The sequence below is a fragment of the Arvicola amphibius genome, chromosome 7, assembly GCF_903992535.2.
Source record: "Arvicola amphibius chromosome 7, mArvAmp1.2, whole genome shotgun sequence".
NCBI classification, from domain to species: domain Eukaryota; kingdom Metazoa; phylum Chordata; class Mammalia; order Rodentia; family Cricetidae; genus Arvicola; species Arvicola amphibius.
In genome coordinates, this window is record NC_052053.1 from 122,488,082 (window position 1) to 122,513,977 (window position 25,896).

Here is a 25,896-nt window from a genome sequence, read left to right on the forward strand (position 1 = left end):
TTCTGGAGCTCACTCTGTAAATCAGGCTGTCCTCAAACTCATAGATCCTCCTGCCTTTGCCTCCCGAGTATTGAAGGTTTTTCTTAAAGAGTAATTCCAGCAAGCATGGTGACTCACACCTGTAATCCCAGCATTCCTGAGCTGGAGCAGAAAGAACCCCTTAAGGTCAAGGGCAGCCTGGGCTATAGAATAAGACTCTAACTCAGGAAAAGGAGGAGGAGAGTGACTGGCTACTGAGATTTCTGGTGGTTGTGGAATAAAATTTTGACTTCTTAGTTTTTATTTGCTATCTTAGGTTTGATGTGGTTAAGTTCTTTTCCCAGAAACAATTATGCAAGGGATTACTGTAACTAAGAAATACTTCACTATTTTCATACTTAGCTGAGCAACAGAAACATCTTTTGTGTTGTACTGACAATGAAATCATTTTACTGAGTGCGCTGTGAGTTAAACTCACAAGCGTTCCTTTAACTGACTCTGGTTTGTTCTGCCAAGCCCTCACTGGTCCCTGTCTACCCTCTCTGATTGTGTCTGTGAGCTTAATAGTGCTTTTGTGTCCATGGAAACTGCTGCCTACCCTCATATTATAGTTATAATTATAATTCTGCCAGCCGGACCTTGTGGCACAAACCTACGAAACTGAGTCAGGAGGGTCTGAGTTGAGAGGCTGCCCAGATTATAGATTGTAATCATGCTATTCTGAATAATTAGTATGACCTCGTCTCAAAATAAAGTAAAATGTGGTTGGGGACTACAATTCAAGTGGCAGATTTCTTACCTAGCATGTGGAGGCCATCCTCTGATCAGCACTGCAAAACCAAGTGGAAATTCTCCATAGTACCCCCAGTTCACCTTCAATAAATGAGAAATTCAGAATGCACAGTGGTTAGAAGCTCAGGTTCAGTCAGGCTGCATTAAGATCTCTGGCAGTCATATCTGATCCTGTCTGCTCATCTAACCTCAGAACATTTCTTAAGAGACTCTTTTGTAAGCTGTTAGGATGTTTTATAACACCTATTGTCTTGAATACATTTTGTTACAAGTGTTATGCTTTGTAGTACAGTAGTGTTTTTAAAGTTTTAAACATAATCTCACTTTCTTGTTTTAAAAATGACTAAATGCCAAATATCTACTCAGTCTCCAAATTTCCACTGTCTCCAATACAGAACTACCCATCACCTTTCCCCAGAAAAGATGTGCTACCTCTAGGTGGACCACCCAGAACAAAGGAGAGCACACTAATAAACTGTTAAACTATTCCAGAGTGCTATCATCATCAAAATCCAGATGATTGAAAGATCTATAGAAAAGTAACTTTGTTTCTCCTAATGCATTACAATGAAGGGAAGCACAGGGAAGAAGATAAGGGGTTCAAAGAGACTTGAGATCTGTCATCTGACTGTCGTGTATATACCTTATGTAGATCTGGATTCCACCATAGAAACAGACAAAGATCACATTTGTCACATAATTGGAAATTTGGGGACAGAGTACATACTTGATGCTCCATGATTTTTAAAACATGAAATTATGATGGTGAGATTATGTTTAAGATAAAACATCCTTAACTTTACTGATCACAAATTTGTGTATGGAGACAACGTGTCTATGTAGCCATGGCTGTCCTAGAGCTCACTCTGTAGACCAGGCTAGCCTCAAACTCAGAGATCTGCCTGCCTCTGCCTCCAAGTGCAAGGATTAATGCCGTGCCCTGCTAAGTGTAGGTGTTTTGTTTTACAGATGTGTTTACACACAGTTATTAGATGCTTAAGACGTGAAGGAACTGGACTTGTGGACTTCTGTTCTCCGTGTAGTTTTGTTTTAAGCAGTGGTAACGTGTGCTGTCTGCTGCGAGCGTAAGCTGCACGTTGTCATTTCGCTGTTGCGGGCAACAGCCGAGCCGTTCGTGTGCAGTGCAGCTACTGAAGATGAGAGGTGGAGTCTCAGGCCGTGAGACTTTAAAGTTGGTCTTCTGTGCTCTCCTTTATCCCATACTCTAAGGACAACAGCTACCAATTGCCAATCGTTGTTTTTCTCTGACTCTACAGGGAACCTCAGTGCTATCCTCAAAGAGCTGGCTGCTGAACTGACTGCCCCTGATGCCCAAGCAGCAGCTTCTGCGTGTTTACTTCCAGCCCTTTGTCACCCAGATGACCTTTTGATATTGAGTCCTTTGCTGCAAGAGACTGACCACAGGTTTATTGAAGAACAGGTATAATGGCTTTAAAATAATTCTTGAGATTTTTGTCTTGAATGATTTTTTTATCCCTTATTTTCTTTTTCTGCCCCCATCCAGCTCCTTCTTGGTAATGGTGTTGCTTGTGGAAGTCTAGAATACGACCCTTACTCTATCTATGAGAAGGACATAGGAGGAGACTCTGTGCCTAAGCCCCTGCCCCCAGCACTGTCAGTTTCTAACTCCGCATCCAAGCTCTTTGGGGTTGTCTGTGCTCACGTGGAAGAAGCTGAGAGGTAGGTCTCGTCTGTAACTGTTATCGTGAAATGTAACAGCTGTCTAATGGACTCACTGCTGGTCGGGAAGGGGGTGCCGTCAGATGACCCCATTAGCCTCAGAATGTCACCTGCGACAGGTGAGGTAAAGTCTGTTTTCACTGTAGATAATATTAATAAGAAATTACTAGATGCATCTGCCATAAGCCTGGCACACAGGAAATGGGGGTTTTGAAAATACCAAAGGCTAATGAATGATGTCTCATTCAAGATGCCAGGTTCTTACCTGATGACCTGGGCATAAACCTACGTCAGGGATCAAAGTCCACTGCTCAGGAAATATTGTTCTCCGAAACTAGACAACTGTGCTGATCGGGAGTTTACGGATTACTCTCTTATCCACTCATGTTTTCCCTCCTTCCCTCGTCCCCCTAACGTTTCACGCTAGACCACGACGCATTTGACTCAGATCGTGGTCTTTATTCTGTCATTTCATCTCATCATGTCTCCTAGTGGATAGCAGTTGGGTAGAAATCTCACCTTGGTCCCTTGGTGAAAACGTCAACAGTAGTCTGGTCGTGGAGTAGTTTCTGAAGCAAGTCCAGTACAGTTTGCTTATGCTTGGCTCATGTCTTCTGCAGACCTAGTACAAAGAATGTCCTTCCCTTTACAACAGAGTGACATTCTCTTGTAGACAAGTTTCTGATGTATTGTCTAGTTAGAGTTTCAAGGAGATGGTTTCTTTTATTACATTTAAGGAAGTTTAAATTGTTCTCATCTTCCCTACCTAGGTTATAATAATGAGTATTCAAGTATTTGAAAGGAGGTTTTATTTGTTGTAATTAAAATGTTCAGACATAACAAAAACAAAACCTGTTATCTTTTTTGACTTTTTTTCTGTTTTGATTTGAAGTGAATAAAAAAATGGTAGGCCATAGTTTGCCACTTTTTGATTTTTAAAGGAAATGGCATTGCAGGATCCCAGAAACAGAAAGTAAGTCGGTGTAACTCAGTGACTGTTATTAGAGAAACAGGAGAGATGCTGTGTGACTAGAGTATCTAGTCTTCTGTTGTCCCACTTTGGACTCGCGTATGTACAGGTGCATGTACATGCACATCGCGGCCAGAGGATAACCACCGTGTCAATTTTCAGATCACAGTCTACCTTAATTTAAGTCTCTCAGGATGGGAAGCCCACAGAGACAGCTGACTGAGCTTGTGGGAGCTCATGGACACTGGACCAATAGTTAGGGATCCTGCATGGGACCGACCTAGACCCTCTGCAGGTGGGTGACAGTCGTGTAGCTTGGCCGTTAGCTGGTTTTTGGTCACCTGTTCCCCATGCTGGATTACCTGGGTGTAAAGGGAGGAGCTCAGTCCTACCCTGGTTTGTGTCTCGCTTTCTTCAAGGCCTGTCCCTTGCTGAATGGAGGTGGAGGAAGGGTGGATAGGGAGTGGGGTAGATGGGAAAAGGGAGAGGACTAAAGGGAAGAAGGGAGGGGAAACTGGTTGGTATATTAAATAAATGGAAAAAAATATTATTTAAATAAAATTTTTTTAAAAAAATTAAGTCTCTCACTGGCCTGGTACTAGCCAAGTCGAGCAGAGACCTTCTGTCTCTGCCCTCCCGGCACTGGGTTTCAGGGTTACCACTGGTTTACGTAAGTGCTGGGCACTAAATTTCTAACTGAGCGTCTCCTCATTACAGACGCTTTCTTTTTCTTTATGTGTTCTGTTCTTACATTTCTAGAGAAGAGTGGGCTTAATTAAAGTATCTACACTCAGCCAGTGCGGTGGTGCAGACCTGTGACCCTAGAGCAGGGTAATTCTCAGTGCCAGTGGGGCGTGGACAGGACAGGGAGACCCTCTCCCCCTGAAAGTACCAACATACCCCCGCAGGCTGGGTGGTGGTGGCACATAGCTTTAATCCCAGCACCCTGTTGACTGGCCTTTGAAGAGTAAGGCAGCCAGTAACCAAACCTTTAGTCAAACATCTTGTTGTTTAACCTTGACGGAGCAGGAATAGGTTTGAACTCTGACCTTTAGTCAAGATGGAACAGATCCACTTCTGTGGGCTCCACAAAAGTGAAGGCAACAAACTTTCCTTTATCCTCTGTTTATCTCATGGAACTGAAATTTTCTTTTAGACTAAGTGACTGTATTCTAACCATAGAAATCTAAAAATAAGAAAAGTTTGCATTGCTAGTACTAAAGCACAAATGTTTATGTTTAAAGGGTGGGGTGGTTTATATTGTTAATTTTGAGAGTCTTACTGTATGGTCCTGGCTACCTGAAGCTTACTGTGTAGCCCCGGCTGGCCTCAAATTCAACAGTCCTCTTGGGTTGGCTTCCTGTGTACTAGCGTTGCAGTACCACCATAAACAGCTACCATATTTTTTATTAAGAAAAATTGCAGTCAAGCAATGGTGGCTTACGCCTCTAATCTCAGCACTTGGGAGGCAGAAGCAGGAGGCTCTCTGTGAGCTCGAGGCCAGCCTGGTCTACAAGAGCTATTTCCAGGACAGGCTCTAAAGCTACAGAGAAATCTTGTCTCAAAAAACAAAACAAAAAAATTACAAATGGCCTCAAGGCCTCAAACAAAGACATTGGCAAAATAAGTTATTGTATTGATAGACTGATGCTAATATTTATTTCAAAGTGTTTTCCTGTAATCACTAATAAAATGGGAAATGTGTGACAGTATGCTTAGAAAGAAAAAAAGTAAGTCATAACACTGATAAGTGCAGTGTAAGCCCAGCTTTCTGAAAATTATTTCCATAATCCTGGAGTGGGAATCTAAAAATAAAAATAAAGGTTCTGAAATCTTGGTGGTAGCTCTTCCTAGATGCCAGGGTTGGAAGTGAACTTTGGAGTAGTGAGATTCTCTCAACCCTTGGTGACCTGCCATTTTTATTATACCTTCTTTTCCATCAAACTTCCTGTACTGTTGGGCTTTTAAAAGGATCAACACCCATATCTCCTTTACTTTGATAACAAAATCGCTACTGGACAAAACTGTAAGCCTTGTGACCTCAACACTCTGATAGAGATCTGGCCTGCAAGATGACTCGGGGTAAGGGCCCTCGCTGCCATATTGACATACTGAGTTCCATCCCTGGGATTCATGTCTAGGTGGAAGAAGAGAGCCTGAAGGGTATTTCTTTGACTACACACATGCTGTGACATACATATGTATTCCTAGTAAACAAATAGGAAGAAAAAAATCTCAAGGTAGAAAGAGAAAGGCAGCATCATAAAGTTGTCCTGACACCCCTCACACACACACACACACACACGCATGCACGCACGCACACACACACACGCACAAATACACAAATAAATAAAGGCTTTAAAATGACAGAGATCTGATTCAGCACTCAGGGACATTCGAGTGTGGGTAGGGTCTCGTAAAGGGTGCCCATCTGCCTTCTCCCCAGCTGTGCACTGTTTGTACCTTCCTGATGCAGTTCTTTTATGCTGGTGTGATGGGTGCATGACTTCAAGCCACATCCCTAACACACGAGACATTTCAAGGTGCTGTTGCTGCCATCTTAATTCCCAGCCTACACAATACTCCTTAGTATTGTTTCTGCTTTCTTAATTTAAATGGAGAGAAAGTGTTAACCTCAGAAACAATGTTTTAAGGGAAAATTGATAGAGTGGTAGTATGGCTTGTCTCACACAAATAAATAAAGGTTTAAAATGGCTTAGTCCTACCTCAACTTGATATGCCATACTTTCACACCCATGAGAGGCCTGAGAGGCCTGCCCCTCTCTGAACAGAAACAGAGGGTAGGCAACCAGGGCGGGGCTGGGGGGGGGGGACAAGAGGATAGGAGGGAGGGGAAACTGAGATCAGGATGTAAAATAAATGAAAAAAATAGGGGTGGTTGAGGTCTTGAATCTCAACATAAGGAATTAAAACCTCTTTTTTTAATTATTTATTTTATATGCATTGGTGTTTTTGCCTTCATATATGTCTGTGTGAGGGTGTTAGATCCCGTGGAACTGGAGTCACAGACAGTTGTGAGCTGCCATGTGGGTGCTGGGAATCGAACCCTGGTCCTCTGAAGAGCAGTCAGTGCTCTCAGTCACTGAGCCATCTCTCCAGCCCCCAAAACCTCTGTTTTTAAATAGCATTAAAAAACAAAAAGAATGCCTTGAACTCACTATACAGCCCAGGCTGGCTGCAAACTCAGGATCCTCCTGTCTCATTGAGTATATGAATTAGGATATTCTCAAATAATAGCATTCAGTTGGTCAGCTTTCTCTAAGTCTAGTAAATACCTGTGGTAACCAATTTATAATAAAGAACTTTATTTTTGCTCACAAATGTAGAGGTTTCAATAACTGGTTGAGTTAGTGGTTGGTGCATGTCATGTTGAGACTGCCTGCCAGGGCAGAACCCCTACCTCACAGCCAGGATGCAAAGGACTTGGAGACCCTGGTCCTCAGTCTTTTTGGAGGAGACAGCAGTGACCCAGAAACCTCGTAGTAATTCCAACTTTGCCTTGACTCTAAGCTGGGGACCACGAACCCCTGCCACAACATCGGGAGCACCAACTACTGGAGTGTTCTCACAGTTACAGCTACCGCGGGTAACTTGAGCATAAAGTATGAGTTTTGAAAATGTTAAGGACTACATTTAAAAGAGTTTGTCCCGTGTTTCATAGACTGGAAGTTAGGAAGAGTGGGCAGAAAATTGTATGTAGATTACAGGTAATGAGTGAGGTAGCTGAATTTCCCAAGGGAAAAATAAAAAATCTCTTGAGACAAGACAGTAGTAGTCTTTTTCATAAAACAATGCTTTTTTCCCCCTGCTGCTGGAGTGGCCCTTTATAAAAATACTTTCCTATGGTTATGATGTATCTTTTTCTTAGAATGTGTCAAGGTGTTGATACAGCTGCTCACTTTAGTAGTTGCCGCTAAACACAGGAACAGGAGATCGGCAGGTGCTCGGCTGCTCTGCAGCTGATTGGCCCTGCAGTCTTAGCTGCGGTTAATGCCTGTGGCTTCTGATTTCAGGATTCTGATACTGGAGCAGCTCTTGACCAGCATAAAGCACAGCAAAGGAGCGCGTCAGCAGACAGTTCAGTTGCATGTTGTTTGTGCTGTTTCTAATTTATTGAAGGTAATTTTACTTAAATTACTATCTACTTGGTATTTTGAAATTAAGTAAATTTGTGGCTAAGTAGGTTTTATGCTGATGTGTCTAGAGAAATTTATTATTCATTTTTCTTAATCTCTGATAAAAATATTTCAGGACGGAGAGTTGTCCTTTACTTTTTCTCCATATAAAACTTGTTAGTAAGCCAGGCAGTAGTGGTGCATACCTTTAATCCCAGCACTTGGGAGGCAGAGGCAGGCCGACCTCTAAGAATTCAAGGCCAGCCTGGTCTGCAAAGCTAGTTCCAGGACAGCCTGGGTTACACAGAGAAAACCTGTCAAAAAAAAAAAAAAAAAAAAAAAAAAAAAAAAAAAAAAAAAAAAAAAAAACACAAAACTTGTTCTCAACTGACCTTCACCCAGTGCCGCACCTTAGCTGACTAAGCCTGATGACCAAATTCAACTGCTGCCTTTATAACATCTTACTGTTGCTCAGTAAAACATAATAGTGTACACTTATTCATTTTATGGACATCGTGAGTAGTGATTTTTGTGTTCTGTGTTTTCTTAAGTGATGAATATGCTTGATTGACAAGAATATATATTTCAGACTAAATCAGAAAATTTGCTGTAATTGTATATTTTAATTGTTTTTTGTCTACTTTAGTATGTGGCTGGCTCTAAACGAAGTTTAGGTCCAGAAGTAAGAAGACTTGTCCTTACATTAGTGTTGGGAGCCCTAGAAAGTCCCAACCCCCTTTTGAGATGTGCGGCTTCGGAAGCATGGGCTAGACTGGCCCAAGTGGTTGATGATGGAGCTTTTACAGCCGGATTAGCTCAAGTTAGCTTTGACAAGTAAGTCTTAGAGTTCGTGGGCTGTTAACAGAATGGGATGTAGTCTGCTGTTTAATGGAACTCGTAAGAGTGTTGTCCTGCGCTTTAACTAAAAAAGAAAATGTGTTGATGTGGATGTTATCAGATGAAGGGAAGCTTCTTGGTCTGAAGAGGGAAAGCTTTATGTGGATGTTATAGTTGGCCATATGCAGTCAGTAAATAGACTCTAGGCCAGTGGGACAGCTCTGCCGTGTAAAGTCCATCCGATACATATCAGAAGTCTGTAGGAAGGGAAAGCTGTAGGCTGCAGACCACAAGACCCTTGGGAGGCCTTGGGAGGTCACTTTGGGAGGTTCAGTTATCTTGAACTATTCTGAAGAGGCGGTCAGTAATATGATCCTACTTATTTAAGAAACAGTCTTAAATATAAGGGGAAGGAGTATAAATTTGAAAATGATACTAAAACCATTACAAATAAAGTCCATGTTTATACCGGATGAGGTAGCACATACTCATAAACTCAAGAAACAGAAGCAGGCAGCCGGGCAGCGGAGGCGCACACCTTTAATCCCAGCTCTCGGGAGGCAGAGGCAGGCGGATCTCTATGAGTGCGAGGCCAGCCTGGTCTACCGAGCTAGTTCCGGCACAGCCAGAGCTACACAGAGAGATTCTGTCTCAAAATAAAAAGAAAGAAACAGAAGTAGAATTGCCACTTTCAGACAACCCCAGGCCTCATGCCAAGACCCTGTCTCTAAAATGTTCATGCTTCTGAGTTTACTGTAAACACAATCAACTGGTTAGTAGCTGTGGTGGTAATGTGAGCACTTTGGCCCTGGCTCCATGTTACTCTGGGATTCCAGCTGTCCTCTTAAACTGCAGCAGTGATAGCATAATCTCAGGGCCATTTGGAACAAAGCCAAGGTGCCTGAAGAGCATGTGAGACAGTCCCAGTAAATAATAACTTCCTTATAGTTTTAGTATCAGCGGCCTTGAAGTGTGAGGGAATTAAAATGTAACCTAATAATGAAATAGTATTAATGCCCACCCTATAAACTATGTGTATACATGTATATGTCACATATAATGTATATGCATGTATGTTGTATGTAGTGTGAGTGTGTGTGTGTGTGTGTGTGTATCTGTCATGTAAGCATATATACTAAATTGTGTATATCTCTGAAATGGTATGGTGAGAAAATGGTAGGCTATGATGGTGCACACCTTTAATCCCAACACTTAAAAGCAGAGGCAGGCAATCTCTGTATGTTCAAGGCCAGCTTGATCTACACAGTAAGACCCTCTCTCCTCTTTTTTTTTTTTGTGGGTGGGGGGATGGAGGACAGGGCTTTTTGAGACAATGTTTCTTCACATAGCCTTGGCTGTCTGGAACTAGCTTGTAGGCTCACCCTGAGTGCTTGATTAAAGGCATAGTCGATTAAAGGCATAGGCCACCACCTCCTAGCTTGAGACCCTGTCTTAAACTTTTTTAAAAAAGGAAAAGGAAATGTCTTATTTAGGGTTTCAATTGCTGTGAAGACACCATGACCACAACAGCTTTTATTTATTTATTTTTTATTTTTATTTTTTTGGTTTTTCGAGACAGAGTTTCTCTGTGGCTTTGGAGCCTGTCCTGGAACTAGCTCTTGTAGACCAGGCTGGCCTCGAACTCACAGAGATCCGTCTGCCTCTGCCTCCCGAGTGCTGGGATTAAAGGCGTGCACCACCACTGCCCGGCTCACAACAGCTTTTATAAAGGAAACCATTTTAGTCGAGTGGCTTACAGTTTCAGAGGTGTAGTCCATTATCATCATGGGGGACAAGGCAAGTGCAGGCAGACATGGTACCACAGTAGGAGCTGAGAGCCAGCCCTACATCTTGCACAGGTAACAAGAAGTGGTCTCTCTCACTGGATGTGGCTTTAGTATATATGAGACTTCAGAGCCAGTCTCCACAATGACATACTTCCTCCAACAAGACCACACCTATTCCAATAAAACCACACCTCCTAATAGTGCTGCTCCCTTTGGGGACTGTTTTCCTTCAGACCATCTCAAGAAAGATACCTTTTTACTTTTCTAATTATTCTCGTGTGTGTGTAGTTTTTCAAGACAAGGTTTCTCTGTGTAGCTTTGAAGCCTGTCCTGGAACTCACTCTGTAGACCAGGCTGGCCTCAAACTCACAGAGATCCTCCTGCCTCTGCCTCCCGAGTGCTGGGACTAAAGGCATTGCCATCACCCAGCTCCTAATTATTCTTATGAAAAGTTTTGCCTATATAACAAGTTACATGTATTAAAAAAAATTTATTTTTCATTTATTGTATAGTTTGTACATGTGTATATTTTTCATTTATTGTGTAGTTTGTACATGTGTAAGTGGTGCACATGTATGTTTATGATTACTCGTGTGTGTGTGTGTGTGTAAATACATATGCAAGAGTATGTATGTGTGTAAGGGTGTTCATATATGTGTGATGGTGTGCATGTATATGTGTGGGTCCACATGTGCCACAGCATGCATGTGTGTACATACAAGGCTCAAGAGACAATTTACGGAAGCAGCCCTTCTGTAGATTGAATTCTAGGGTTAAACTTAGGTAGTGGGCCCTCACAGGCTGAGCCCTGCACGCACTTTGGTTCAGGTTTAGCTTTTCTGTACTTTTTTATATTTTTATTTTTGTAATTGCAGATTGAAGTCAGCAAGAGATGTGGTTACCAGAACAGGGCACTCGCTGGCTCTGGGATCCCTGCATAGGTACTCAGGGGGCCTAGGGCCTCAGCACTTGAGCTCGTGTATTGGAGTCCTTTATACTTTGTCTCAGGACAGTACTTCTCCTGATGTGCAGGTGAGTCTCCTCACGGGACACCGTCCTTTGAATCTGTGACTTCTTGATTCAGATTCTGTTTTTATTGACAACTGATACTCCGTGTTAAATGTCAAAACTGTTGTTAAGTTTGATAGATTTTAAAGTTCAAATCTCTCTCCCATTCATACTCATGAGAGCCTAAAGTCAATCACATTCAGTGTCTTTGAAAAAGAAATTGGGGGCTGGAGAGACGGCTCAGAGGTTAAGAGCACTGACTACTCTTCCAGAGGTCCTGAGTTTAATTCCCAGCAACCACATGGTGGCTCACAACCATCTGTAATGAGATCTGGTCCTCTCTTCTTGCCTGCAAGCATATACACAGACAGAATATTGTATACATAATAAATAAATAAAATTTCTAAAAGAAAAAGAAAAAGGAATCGGTATTTGATTAGACTAATGGCACTGAGCTTGTTAGGCACTAGGACTGGGCAGTGTTCTTCCAAACACACTGGTGGAGTTGGTCCTCGTGGTCATTTAGGGCAGGAAGCCCCTCCCTTAGAGGGGATCCGAGGCTTTCAGAAGCCAAGTACTTCTTCATGGCTGAGAAGCTAATTGTGAATGAGAAATAAAAAATAAAAATAAGAGATTCAAGACTGAAAACCCACTTTGAACAGTATACCACACATTTATGTGTATTAGACTGTTTCTATCAATGTCACCATTCCTGTGGCATCTTAATCAAATGTAGAGTGGTTTCTATTCTCCTAATGGCTGTTCTGTTGTTTTGTTTTGTTTTCAGAGACAGGGTTTCTCTGTGTAGCTCTGGCTGTCCCAGAACTCACTCTGTAGAGCATGTTGACCTAGAACTCCTTAGGGTTTTTTGCTTTGTTTTGTTTACAGTAGTCTTACTACATAGCTCTGTCTGGCCTCACACTTGTAATCAGCTCTGCTGCCTCAGCCTCCTAAGTATTCCCGTACTCTGCCTGTCTTCCTTATCCCTTCCCACTTGTACATATCCCTAATTTTCACAGTAGCCTTCTAAAGGACCTTACTATTTTTTGATTGTTTGCTTTCCAGTCCTTTCTAAATGCAAATCCAGATTTGTCTAAAATGTTTTATTTTGCAGTCTCTCTGTTGAAGAATTTGTTAGGCTGCTTGTGACTTCTTTTTGTTGGTTTGGTTTGGTTTGGTTTGATTTTTTTTTTCAGGTGGGGAATGAACCCAAGGCTTTCTGTTTGCCAGCCCCCCAATCCTCTGACGTCTGTGGGTGACCTGCCGACTTTGCTTCCGTCCCCCAAACTGACATCTGTGGGTGACCTGCCGGCTTTGCTTCCATTGTTCTCTCCTCATCACTTCAAGTTTCCCCTTCGTTCTTCCTCCTCTTATCTGATAACCCGAACACTGTAGTGTTTACTGCTATGTATTAATTATATATCATGATTGCTTTGTTGTGACATTTTTCAATTTTTACACATGTATATAATGATGTATGATTGATGTATGTGTGTTGATCATCTTCATCCCCCTTTACCATCTCTTGTCTGATTTCCTCTTCGTCCACTCATGTCCTCCTCCCCTTCCTCCCTCTTCCCCTTCTTCTTCTTCTTCTCCATCCTCTCCTTTTCCTCTTCTTCCTCTTCTTTCTTCCTCTTCATGACCCATTGAGTTTGATTAGGGTTGCCAACAGGAATGGGATGCGGGTTATTAAAACTTACCTGTGGGGTAAGGTGTTTTTTCCTCTCCAGTAAATAAATATTAACTCCCTATAGACTCATGGAGGATGGGAGGTCCAGTTTAACTCTCATCAAATTTCAGCATCTGTATTCTAGTTAGTGTTCGTGCTTGAATTACCATATTTTGTGTAGAGTTTGCTACATCATCTAATGCTTAGCCGATGTGTGAATTATAAACTTTTCGTTTTTCATCCATCTGTGTAGCCCAGACTACCCTTAAATTCCCTGTGTAGCCAAAGCTGATCTTAAACTGATCCTCCTTGCCTCCTTTATGGGCTGGAATTACAGGTATGTGCTACCACATCCACATCGTCAGCCATCTTCAAAGTATTTGCCAAGCCTAGAATGTGCACCTCTACTCTTAGCACATCATCAGTTACAGGCCAGCTTAGACTGTGTTGAAGTTAAGACCATCCTGGCATCAAGACTCTCTCAAAAACACCAAAGCACAAACAGCCAAGCTCAATAGCAGTTGCTTAGGTAGAACGATTATGGATTCAAGGCCTGCCTGGGCTGCAGAGTGAGTTCAGGGCCAACGTGAGCAACTCAGGTGAACCCCTGGGTCAAAGGGGAAAAGTCAAAAAAGAGAGAGAGAGAGAGATGGAGAGATGTAGCCCATTCCCAGACTGCCTGCCTGATGGGTGCTTGGTCCTAAATCCAATCCCAAGCAGTACCACAAGAAGAATTAACAATATGTGTTTTATTGGTTAGAATCCTTTTCTCTCTTTCAAAATATCTGTTCTAATGTACATAGTTTTATGCTGATTTTATATGGTTTGTCGATTAATCTAATGCTTTTTCTGTGACTCCTATTGTCATCAAACTCAGGTCATCTTAGGGCTGTGTCATCAGTAGAGTGTGTCCCTATCGTGCACAAAAGAGAGCTGAGTCTTGATGGGTGGCTCTTGTCTCCCAGCAGCCAGCTAGAAGCTCTTTATAGCATTTAGGGTTTGTAAAAATCCACATCCAATTGCTGTGATGACAGAGGAGAAATGTCCTGTTCACATCTGAAAGAACTCTTTGTTCACTTCGTACAGTGAAGAATCAAGTGTTCACAGAAGTAGGGAAAGCCTGTGATGTACCTATTTCCTTTCGATTCAAATTCAGAAGTTAGCAAACAAGGCCACTTTGATTCCGCTATCTAGAATATGCATTGTTATATGTGAAGGCACACACCTGTTATAAGTATACATGTCTGTGCAGAAATGCATAGACTGAAGCCATCACAGGCAGCTGAATCAAAAAGCTAAAGATGGCACACCCTAGACACTCCACTGATGCTGTCTATAGTGAGCTGTCCCCCTACACACTCCACTGATGCTGTCTATAGTGAGCTGTCCCTCTAGACTCTCCACTGATGCTGTCTATAGTGAGCTGTCCCCCTACACTCTCCACTGATGCTGTCTATAGTGAGCTGTCCCCCTACACTCTCCACTGATGCTGTCTATAGTGAGCTGTCCCCCTACACACTCCACTGATGCTGTCTATAGTGAGCTGTCCCCCTAGACTCTCCACTGATGCTGTCTATAGTGAGCTGTCCACCCCACAGAGATAACTACTACCCTGTGTGAGACAGTCAGACTAGCTTTATTGTCATATAGTTTACATAAATGGAATTATACAGGGTATACTCTCTGATGTCCAGCTTTCTTCATTCATTCTTATTATTTATATGAACAGTAAACAAAGCATATTTGGTCAAGCTGCTAGCCAAAGTATCGTTGTCTTTGATAGTTACTGCTCAGCTATCTCTAGATGTATCATTCTGAATTTGATGATTGTCTGAATTGGTTTTGTATTTGATATTTAAAGATATGGATTTTCTTGGCTAGAGAGATGGCTCAGTGGTTAAGAGCAATTGTTTTTCTTGTAGAGGACCTGGGTTCAGTTCCCACCACTCACAACCATCTGTAACTCTAGTTCTAAGGCACCCTATACCATCTTCTGGCCTCTCTGGTCACCAAGTTTGCATGTGGTACACCTATTACATGTAGACAAAACACCCATACACATGATATAAAATAAATAAACTCATAGGGTTCACTTTCCAAATTAGCAGTAACACATCCATCCCTTAATTTCCACTGCTTTTTAATTTGCTGAACAAAGACCAGTTTGGTGCCTTTTGTGTTTTGCGATGCAGCTATGACAAGTTTATTTCCTTTCTGTCTTTACAGACCTGGGCCCTTCACTCTCTCTCCCTGACCATCGACTCTGCCGGTGCGCTCTATCACGTCCATGTGGAGCCCACCCTGTCACTCATCACCACACTGCTGCTAAACGTGCCTCCAACGCACGCCGAAGTTCACCAGAGTCTCGGCCGCTGCTTGAACGCCCTTATTACCACGTTAGGCCCAGAGCTACAAGGTATGCAGAGGCTGTTTCTGTGGTGTTTTACATGAAGGTACACATGGAGTTAAGTTCACATCTTAGTCTCTGTGCTTAGCATGTAGCAGGGGCTCAATATGTCTTGTCAGATGAAGGTTTCAGTTCAATCAGCCTGTTGTCTTCTACCCTGAAAAGATAAAAGTGCCATATTTAGAAAGGTTTGTCTTAAAAATACTTGCCCAAATAATTTAAGTGGCAAATATAAAGTACAGTAGCATAAAGAACTCTTCTCTCCAAAAAATAAATAAATTCAAAGTCTCAAATAGTTAAACCTCTTCAAATCACATGGTATATGAATATAATGTATAAAAATAACACTCAAATGATACCAGCAAAGTTCAGTTGATTGGCAATGTCTAATTCTACTTTTTACCAAATTTTGCTTTTCATGAATATTTAAGAAAACCTGTAAATAGTTTTGAATTCTTCTAACAAACACTTCATTTAGAACAAACTAATTAGGCTAATGAGATGGCTCAGCAAGCAAAGGCACTTCTTGCCACACCCCAGAGTTTGAGCCCCATGATCCGTTTGGTGGGGAGAGAGGACCAGCTGCTCCCCCAGGTTGTCCTTTGCCCTCCACACACTCACTATCACATGCTCACCCGCCCACATAAATACACACGAAACAAGTAAGAGTCATTTTTTAAAAAGGTTTAAGAACAAGATAATCTATCAGTACTACCTTACTATTCTTTCTCTCTCTCTCTCTCTCTCTCTCTCTCTCTCTCTCTCTCTCTGTGTGATACAAAGGCCTCCCACATTTTAAGCATATGCTTAGCCACTGACCCATGTCTCAGTCCATGTCTCTGCTTTTGAGGTAGAAATTTGATTTGACAAATCTATGAAGTAATTTTAATGAATTTTAAAGTCTTATATATGTTTAAAGACTAGTGGTTTTATAGGTCAATAATTAAAAGCTCCGGCTTTTAATAACCTCAGTTTTTGGCTTTTACTAATTCCAGGTAACAATACTTCCGTGTCCACCTTAAGGACTTCCTGTCTGCTGGGTTGCGCAGTGATGCAAGATAACCCAGGCTGCCTGGTCCAGGCTCAGGCTATCTCTTGCCTTCAACAGCTTCACATGTTTGCTCCACGACATGTCAACTTGTCTAGCCTGGTCAGCTGCCTCTGTGTGAGTATGAAATGAGTGCCTAGTTTCTGAGGCTTGAATTTATTCTGATTTGATTATTTTCTAGACTGTGTAAAAAATATGCTATACATATGACTGTTTTTTTTTTTTTTTTTTTAGTTTGTTTTAGAAAAAGGAAGGGCCACTTTCATGTATCTGCCTCTAAGCCTGACATACATGGGTTCACTTTTCTGCTATTGGTGTTGAACATAAGTCCTGATATTCATTCATGAATGGGGACACTTACTGCAAGTGTTTGTGTGGTCCTGTCTGCCTGCCTTCCTCTGCTGCTCTAAGTACATCACAGTTCTGTCTCAGGGGTAAAGGAGTTTGGAGATGGCTTAGTGGGTGAGTGCTTGCTGTGTGAGCATGAGCACATGAGTTCAGCTCACCACACCCTCATAGAAGCTCAGCTGCAACTCAGGCATAGAGACAGGTAGGTCCTGGGAGCTCAGGGGCCACCCAGTGCCACTGAAGTATCAAACTCTAGGCTCAGTGAGGCTCGAGAGTAAATACGGTAGAGCGTCATAGAGTAGGACACTGGAAGCCGTCTGATGACCTCCACGGCACTTGCAGGGCCATTGCCTTCCATACAGTCCCACACACACATACACAGAAAGAGAATGAGAAATTAAAATAGCTTTCTGTAACATTTGTATGTAACACAGCAATATCTGGGTCTTTATCTAACAAATGTAGAAAAATAAAGCCAGCCAACCAGAAGTTCTGATCAAGTGTTCATTAACCATCTTCCCTTTTATGATTTTCTTTTGGCATAGCCAGTGTCTGTCTAAACTTGCCTCAAAAATTGAGCTCCAGGATATCAATAAATATAGTTCAACACAAAATTGCAAACCTACCTAAAACGTTATTTGTAGGTTCTTTTTGTTGTTGGAAGGGCGTTGTTTCTGTTGTTTTGTTTCTAACTTGACTGTGTAGTTCCCAGCATGGATGTTGTAGGCGGTATGTCATGGTGTCAGCCTGTTGGACAGACAGATAGGCACTCCTTTCATTTCAAAGCTTGAGGCAAAATATGTAGTATTTCAGAGCTAGTCTTTAAAGGATAGTCTGAGGACCACAGCATCAAGCCATTCACTAAATTTAGTCGTGGCTTAGTGTACTCTCCTCTCTCCTGAATTCCTTGCCCAATTGCCATCTTCATTATTCTATTACTGTCCTGGTAAGTTTTATGGCCTGATCATAGGCATAATTTTGTCACTTCCTAGTCTTCCATACCCTCTTCCAGGCTTGGCTATGTCATTTGTTAAATCAAGGATTATACAGATGCTGATGTAGTGACACATGGGCCACATGTTGAAATAGCATTGACGTGTCTGAATATTAATATTAATAATTATTATTAATAGTAATATTAATTATTGATGCTAATTGTCATATGAAACTTTAAAAAGATGATATGACTAGCAATGATATGGTATGAGTCTGTTGTGTGTTGGGAACAGCAAGGGAAAAGATTTTTATCTTCTCCATTCAAAAGCAAGTTCTCCCAAGATATTAATTTCTACATGCAAAGAATTTTTGCGGAATTGTTATTGAAAAAAGTATTTTATTTATTGCAAGTTTATCTGACAGTAAGAAAATGGTAGCGCTGCTATATTTAAATGGAGATTAAGTCCCTACCCGATATGTGAACTCTCTTATTGAAGTTTACTGAGAAGCAAAATAAGATTACCACCCACTAATCCATGATGACTAAGGCCTCATCAGGGCTATTACCTTTTTCCTTTCTCATGCCAAAAAAAAAAAAGGCTACATGCCAGGCAGTGGTGGCACACGCCTTTAATCCTAGCACTTGGGAGGCAGAGGCAGGTGGATTTCTGTGAATTTGAGGCCAGCCTGGTCTACAAGAGCTAGTTCCGGGACAGGCTCCAAAGCTACAGAGAAACCCTGTCTCGAAAAACTAAAAAGAGGGCTGAAGAGATGGCTCAGTGGTTAAGAACACTGCCTGCCCTTCCGAGGGTCCTGAGGTCAGTTCCCAGCAACCATATGGTGGCTCACAACCATCTGTAATGAGATCTGCTGCCCTCTTCTGGCCTGCAGGCATACTTGCAGACAGAATACTGAGAATACTGTATACATAATAAATAGATTTTTTTAAAAAAGAAAAAGAAAAAAGGCTACATATGAAAAACAGTCTGCTACATTTAAAATAGAAATCATATTTTAAAATGGTTTTCATTATGTTATATTAAAGTAATAATTTGATTAGCAATTTATTCTAAATTTATAGATTGAGCTTATTGTATTTTACAGTATTTCCCTAAGTAAAAAAATTGTATGTCATCATTGGGCAAGAATCATACACTAAAGGCTCCTTGCTAACTGCACGCTGTCTCTCTTCTGTCTGAACTGGACTTGGCGACACCAGCACTTCTGAGCACTGTGTGCTGAGGTGAACTGTGTAAGCGCAGTCCAGCTTGCTCCTCCCACACGTCTCCTGGGCCTGCTTTGGATCTGAGGCTTGTGAGCTTCAGGGAAAGCCTCATTAGCAAAGTGGGCATTCATTCAGTCCTTGCCTGGTTGATATCTGTACATCCTGAATTTGTAATTTATGTATTTTCAAGATCTTAGTTCAACTCTTACCAAGTTAGAAAATAAAATGTTTGTGGCCACGTTTTTAGATTGATGCTAAGCCATTTGAAGGATAACTCAGCCTTTATATTTGAACGCTTAGCTGATTGTTGTCATAGTCGCCCTAATACTTACCTTTTGATTTTGTCATGACTGGTCTGTCATTTGTTTTTTGTGCAGGAGATCTTGTTGGATAATTCTGTGTTGGTAGGTCCCTGGCCCTGACTCCTAACCTTGTTGGTTTGCAGTGCTGTTCTTTCATATTGTTTTCCCTGCATTTCTGTGTTTGGGCTAATCGTTAATGCACAAGCCAGTATGCATAGCATGTTTCTTGATGTTTATTTAATGTTAGTGTCAACAAATCCTTCCTAACCTTCTCCAGCTGGTACACTTGCTCCTTGCACTAAATTTTGCAATATTTTTATTTAACATGTTCATTTCATAAAGAAATTATAATTATGGTTTGATTTAATGTCTGTGTTTTGCCTGCTTCGTTTGCCTGCTTTAATCCAGCCTGCATTCATTTTCCCAGCTGACTTGCTGGAGAATGACATAGGGATAGGAGGCCTCCCATTTGCTCTTGTGATTGCCCCAACCTCTTTTCTCAAACACATGAAGAGTATTTCTCAGCATGCTTTTTTTTAAAGGATTGTTTAGCTGATGAATGCTGCACCTTCCTTGTGTTACATGCTCGTAGAATTCCAATAAAAATAACTAATATATTATTCATTTTTACTTAAATTTTCATATAGAGTACTGTTTCTAATCATTGGCATTAACTACAAAAATCTTGGGCACGAGTAGACTTGCTCTTTATATTTTAACTTCTGTGTGGTTCTATATACTAGTTCTAACAATAGAAGTCTTAAACCTGACTGTGGCTGCATTACCTTGAGGAACCTGTGAATGGCATTCTCCTCCTCCACTTGTGGTGTCTAATGAAGCATACTCACAAAGCAGACTCCGCCCTGTGTTTCACTGATGACTACCTAATACCTTGGCTTATAAACTTAGAGCCGGGCCTTCTCTGCATGTGTTCCTGTCCAGTGGACAGTACCTGCCACCACCCGTCTTGTTTTCCTCTGAATTTAGGTTCACTTTCTACAGCAAATTCACCCACTTCAGTCCTGTTTTCCCATATATACCACATCACCAGGTCTCTGTCATAGCTGTGCCACGTTTGTCGAGTTTTCACGTGAAAATCACTGTGTCGGTGTGCAGTGAACTGAGGTGAAGCTCTGCAGAAAACACGCGTGAGGCTCTGGCTCCAGCCTTCCACTCCTCCAGACATAAGTTATTGTAGGGAAAATACATTTTATAGCTCTACATTTTATATTACTTAGGAGAGCCTTAAGAGCCTTTGTCCCCAGGATCGAGGCATGATAGGCTATGTCTTTAAGTAGAATGCTGAGACAGGAAAATTGTGAATTTAAGGCCAGCCTGGACTGCATGGCAAAATTCCCACTCAAAAGAAAAAATACTAGCCCAGCAGTGATGGGCACATACCTTTAATCCCAACTCTTGGGAAGCAGACACAGGCAGGTTATCTATGAGTTTGAGGCCAACCTAATCTACAGAGTGAGTTTCAGGACAGCCAAGGCCACACAGAGGAACTTTTATCTCAAAAGGAAAAAAAATTAAGAAATTCGTATCCAGAAACTTCTGACTTACAATTGATTATTTGAAGTACACTGCCAAACTTATCATCTGCTACAGATAAATATATATAGCTGCTGCCAAACCCATTGTGATTTGCATATATTATCTGTAGACATATGTTACATGTATGTAGACATGAATGTAAAAGTTGCTGTTCTTTGGTATTACTAAAGCATTTTTTCTGAGAGACTGGAGCACTGGCAGCTCTACCAGGGGATCTGGGTTCAATTCCAAGCATCCACATCACAGCTCACGGCTCTCTGTAACTCCTATTCCAGGAGATCTAACACCCTCACACGGGCAAAATACCAGTACACATACATTTAAAAAAAAAAAAAAAAAAAGGTCATTTTAAATTTTTTTTTAATTTAAAGACTGTTTCTGATCAATTTTCCTGAGTGAAATTTATTTGAAAATGCACTTTCTCTGTAATACTGCTGTGAGGAGCCACACCTATCAATCACTGAGTCTTGAGTGTCCCTGTTTGTGGGTCCTGTGGCGAGCACTTAGTGTTACTCTGTGTTAACTCTGCAGTAGTTCTGTGGAAGCTAAGACCCAGAGAGGCTAAATAACTTGCCCAGGGCACACAGAGAGCAAGTGATAGGTGGAGGGTTCATACTGAGACTTCCTGACTCCAGAGCTTCCAGCTGAACCCATGCACTGTTTTGTTTATGTCACTGTGAATGTGTTCACTTCATAGGGAACAATAAGCATAATTGCATGAATACAATGTGTGAGTCATTCCAATTGTGTTTCTTTTATCTCAGAACTATTTTTATCTTTGTCTTCTAACATTGTCATAGCTGTTGCTTGGATGTGTGTGTGTGTGTGTGTGTAGTGAATAATTTAGTATGTGTATTATTCCTTGAGCTGTTTTGAGTTGTAATTGTGTATTCTAGAACAGTTGAAAAGGTTTTGCTGTATTTGATATATTGTGTTCAGCCCACTAATGAGCTAAAAAGAATCAGAAAGTCCAGTGAATATGTCCTGAGTGCCAACAAGAGGCCTATATGTATTAGACCTACTGAGTGCCACCAAGAGTCTTAGCTTTCATTCCCCACATCTCATCTTTTAGGTGAATCTTTGTAGCCCCTACCTGTTGCTGAGAAGAGCGGCGCTGGCTTGTCTGCGGCAGCTGGTGCAGAGGGAAGCAGTTGAAGTTTCAGAGCATGCTGTCCTGCTGGCCAGGGATAGCAGGGACCTGGCTGGAGGTGATTCTTTTCTTCAGTAATAAGACTTTCCATGTATACATGAATTTTTTAAGTGATGAGTGTCTTCGGGCTTCTCTTACTGTGAAGAGACACTATGACCACGACAACTCTTATAAAGGAAAACATTTACTTGGGGTGGCTTGATTACAGCTCAGAGATTTAATCCATTATCATCATTAAGAGGAGCATGACAGCGTGCAGGCAGACTTGGTGCTGAAGAAGTAGCTGAGAGTACTACATTTTGCAGGCAACAGGAAGTAGTGTGAGACACTGGGCAGTATCTATGAGACCTCAAAGCCCACCTTGAGTGACAGCACAGTTCCTCCAACAAAACCACACCTACTCTAACAAGGCCACACTCCGAATAGTACCACTCCCTTTGGGAGCCAATTTCTCTAAAGGCTGGATTAAAGGTGGCAGAGGCAGGTGGATCTCTGAATTTGAAGCCAGCTCTGTCTACAGAGTGAGCTCCTGGACAGCCAGAAATACACAGAGAAACCCTGTCTTAAAAAACAAAAACAAGGGGGCTGGAGAGATGGCTCAGTGGTTAAGAGAAATTGCCTGCTCTTCCAAAGGTCCTGAGCTCAATTCCCAGCAACCACATGGTGGCTCACAACCATCTGTAATGAGGTCTGGTACCCTCTTCTGGCCTGTAGACATACATACAGACAGAATATTGTATGCATAATAAATAAATAAATATTAAAAAAAACCACAAAAAAGGATATGTAAAGCTTAACGCTTAGGGAATTTGAAACCCGCTGCAAAAGTAACCCTTACAATTACCATTTCACCTCGTGACAAGAGCGGCTTAGAGCAGTGATTCTCATATTGAGGCTAAGCAGCAGTGTCTACCTCATGTGAGAACTTGTTAGAAAAACCTATTCGTTCTTAGCTGGGTGGTGATGGCACACACCTTTAATCCCAACCGGAGGACAGAGGCAGGTGGATCTCTGTGAGTTCAAGGCCAGCCTGGTCTACAAGAGCTAGCTCCAGAACAGGCTCCAAAGCTATAGAGGAACCCTGTCTCAATAAACAAAAAAGAAAGAAAGAAAGAAAGAAAGAAAGAAAGAAAGAAAGAAAGAAAGAAAGAAAGAAAGAAAGAAAGAAAGAAAAGAAAAGGAGGGGAGAAAAGAAAGAAAGAAAAGAAAAAAATACCTTTTAGTTCTTACCCTGGCTCTGAACTTGAAATCTGGGAGTCAGAGCCCAGCAATCTGTTTCCATGAGCTGTTTGCAGCCCTTCATTGATAGTTCAAAGACCCTGACTGATATCAGGGGTTGTTCACAGCAGCAGGATTTCTGAGCAAAAGGCAGTTGCCGCCAAGCCTGATGACCTGAATGTGGTCTCAGAATTCATACAATGGAAAGAAAAACTGAGTCCCACAAATTGTCCTTTGCCACGCATGCACAGTTGTACCTAAACACCACTAAGCAGACATTTAAGGAATTGGTAAAAGAAATTAGTCCTAAAATAATTTTTCATACATGCTTGCCTTCCACCAAAACAACATTTTAATAAAATGGAGATGAATCCTGCTACACGTTAAAAGATATTTTTTTGTCCCTTCTTCATTGTAAAGCAGCATTCAATATTGCTTAGTAAAATTTGTTGGTTTTCTCCTTTATTTATGCCTGCAGGTGTATGCCTGTGTTTGGGTGTTTGCATGTTTGGGTGCAGGTACCTGAGGAGTTCAGAAGAGGACATTGGATTCCTTGGAGGTGGAATCTTAGGTGGTTGGGAACAAACTCAGGTCCTCTGGAAGAGCAGCAGATGCTCTTAACTACAGAGCCGTTTCTATAACCTCAGTAACATTTAAATATATACCTAGTTTTATTTTGTGCATTGCTAAGAATTGAACCTAGCGCGTCGGGCATTCTGGGCAAGTGCTTTGTCACTGAGCCACATTCCTGACCCATATCCCTCCATTTTAGAACTGATAAAAGTAACTCAAACTTAATATAATTTTAGCTGTAAGTAATAATGTTATCATATTCTTGTATGTATATTTCCAAAAATACTGTCATACATTTAGAAAGTCACAGCTTTTGCAAAGCTTCCCAGCTAAAGCTTTCAGGTCCAAAATGTGTTTACTGTTAAAGCCTCTCCTGTTTATTCTATTAGTACATTGAAACATTTGTGCTGGGTGACAGTGAGTCTGGAAGGAATTTAGGGGGAAGAGTGGGTTGGCGAATATGATCAAAATTGTTGCATGCATGTGTGCTAGCTTTTACACGTTAGCTTGACACAAGATAAAAGTCACCTGAGAGGCAAGAACCTCAATTGAGAAATTAGCTCTGTAAGATCGGCTGTAGGCAAACCTATAGAACATTTTCTTAATTGGTGGTTGATTGGGGTGGGGGTATCCACCCATTGTGGGTGGTACCATCTCTGAGCTCATGGTCCTGGCTGCTATAAAAAGTCAATCTGAACAAGCCAGTGAGCAGCACCTCTCCATGGCCTCTGCATCAGCTCCTGGGCCAGGATCCTGCTCTGTGTGAGTTCCTGTCCTGACTTCCTTTGTATGGAAGTGTGAGCCAGATAAGCCCTGTCCTCCCCAAGCTGCTTTGCTCATGGTGTTTCCTCACAGCCACAGTGACCCTGACTAGGACAGCATGTGTGAAATTCTTACAAGTTAATAAAAATAGTACATTTTGGAAAAACTCTGCTGACTTGGGTTACTCAACATGACTGTTGAGTTGTAATAATGTCAGGTCTTTCCCCAAAGGAACTTTTTAGTTTTTATTTACAACCAAAATGGTCTGTATCTATTGCTTTAGATTTTGCTGGTGTGAACATGTTCTTAGTAGTATTAAGTTATGTGCGCACACGTGCGTGTACACACAAACATACCGAGAGAACTAGAAGAGGGAGTAGTTAGGAAGGCAATGTTCTGTTGTTGTTGTTGTTGTTTTTCAAGACAGAATTTCTCTTTATAACAGCCCTAACTGTCTGGGAACTCACTCTCTAGACCAGGCTGGCCTCGAACCTCAAGTGCTCAGGTTAAAAGCATGTGCCACTACTGTACACACACCCCAGGGGGACAATTTTCTGGTTTTTTAGAAACAATGTATTTATTATGTTTTATTTTGTGTGTTTGCAAGTGAGAGAGAACATCAGCTGAGCGAATCCATGTCCTCTGCTAGAGCCGCCAATGCCCTACCCTTCAAGCCAGCTCTCCATCTCCAGAGCCTTCATTTCTCTTTACATCTTTTGAACATTTTTTTTTAAAAAAATGCTTTTTGGCCAGGAAAAAAAATACTGCATTAGCTATGTGAGTAAAATTATAGTGGAAAACTCATTGTCTTATTCCTTTAAAAATTTTTAATGCTTGGTGCTGGAGAGATGGCCAGCAGTTCAGAGCACTTGTTCTTACAGAGGATCCAAGTTCAGTTCCCAGCACTCACACAGCCATCCATGACTCCGATCAAGGGCATCCAGTGCCCCCTTCCTGCCCCTACAAGCCCCAGGCACACATACAGTGCATACATAGACATGTGGACAAAACACTCATACATATAATATAAATCTAAAAAAATTCTAAATAAAAATTTAATATTTAAAACTCATTGAAAAGTTGAAAGAGCCATACAGTGAATTGACCTTATCTAATATCTTTATGATGCTCATTGTATATGTGTCTCCATCCATATGTACAATATTGATTATTGTCATGTCATTTCAAAGCAGGCTGTAGGCCTCACAGTTAAGTCTGCACACTTCACCTTGCATTCCCAAGAAGGGCATTGTCTTCCACGCCAGACCCTATTTTCCAACCCAAGAAAATCAACAGTGATTTAGTAATATCATGAATTTACAGTCCCTAAGCCCCAGTCTGTGACTGTCTTTACTCAACATTAGTTAGTATATCCTCTAGTGCTAATCTGAAATATCCCTACTGCTCCCTTCTGATCTTCAAAAGATAATTCTACTTTTAGAATATAATTGATTTTATAAATGTTAATCTGAGCTAAATCTTAAAGAG

The 25,896-nt window shown here is 41.5% G+C and overlaps 1 protein-coding gene across 2 annotated transcripts in view; it reads left to right on the forward strand.

Moving 5' to 3' along the window:
- Heatr5a (HEAT repeat containing 5A) overlaps positions 1-25,896 on the forward strand; it is a 104,968-nt gene that overhangs the window by 47,176 nt on the left and 31,896 nt on the right. For both annotated transcript variants that reach the window (XM_038337405.2, XM_038337406.2), the window contains exons 15-22: positions 2,049-2,212; positions 2,297-2,472; positions 7,477-7,582; positions 8,225-8,412; positions 11,078-11,234; positions 15,109-15,298; positions 16,285-16,454; positions 21,778-21,913. In XM_038337405.2, coding sequence (XP_038193333.1) covers positions 2,049-2,212; positions 2,297-2,472; positions 7,477-7,582; positions 8,225-8,412; positions 11,078-11,234; positions 15,109-15,298; positions 16,285-16,454; positions 21,778-21,913 — 1,287 coding nt within the window. The remainder of the gene's footprint in view (positions 1-2,048; positions 2,213-2,296; positions 2,473-7,476; positions 7,583-8,224; positions 8,413-11,077; positions 11,235-15,108; positions 15,299-16,284; positions 16,455-21,777; positions 21,914-25,896) is intronic.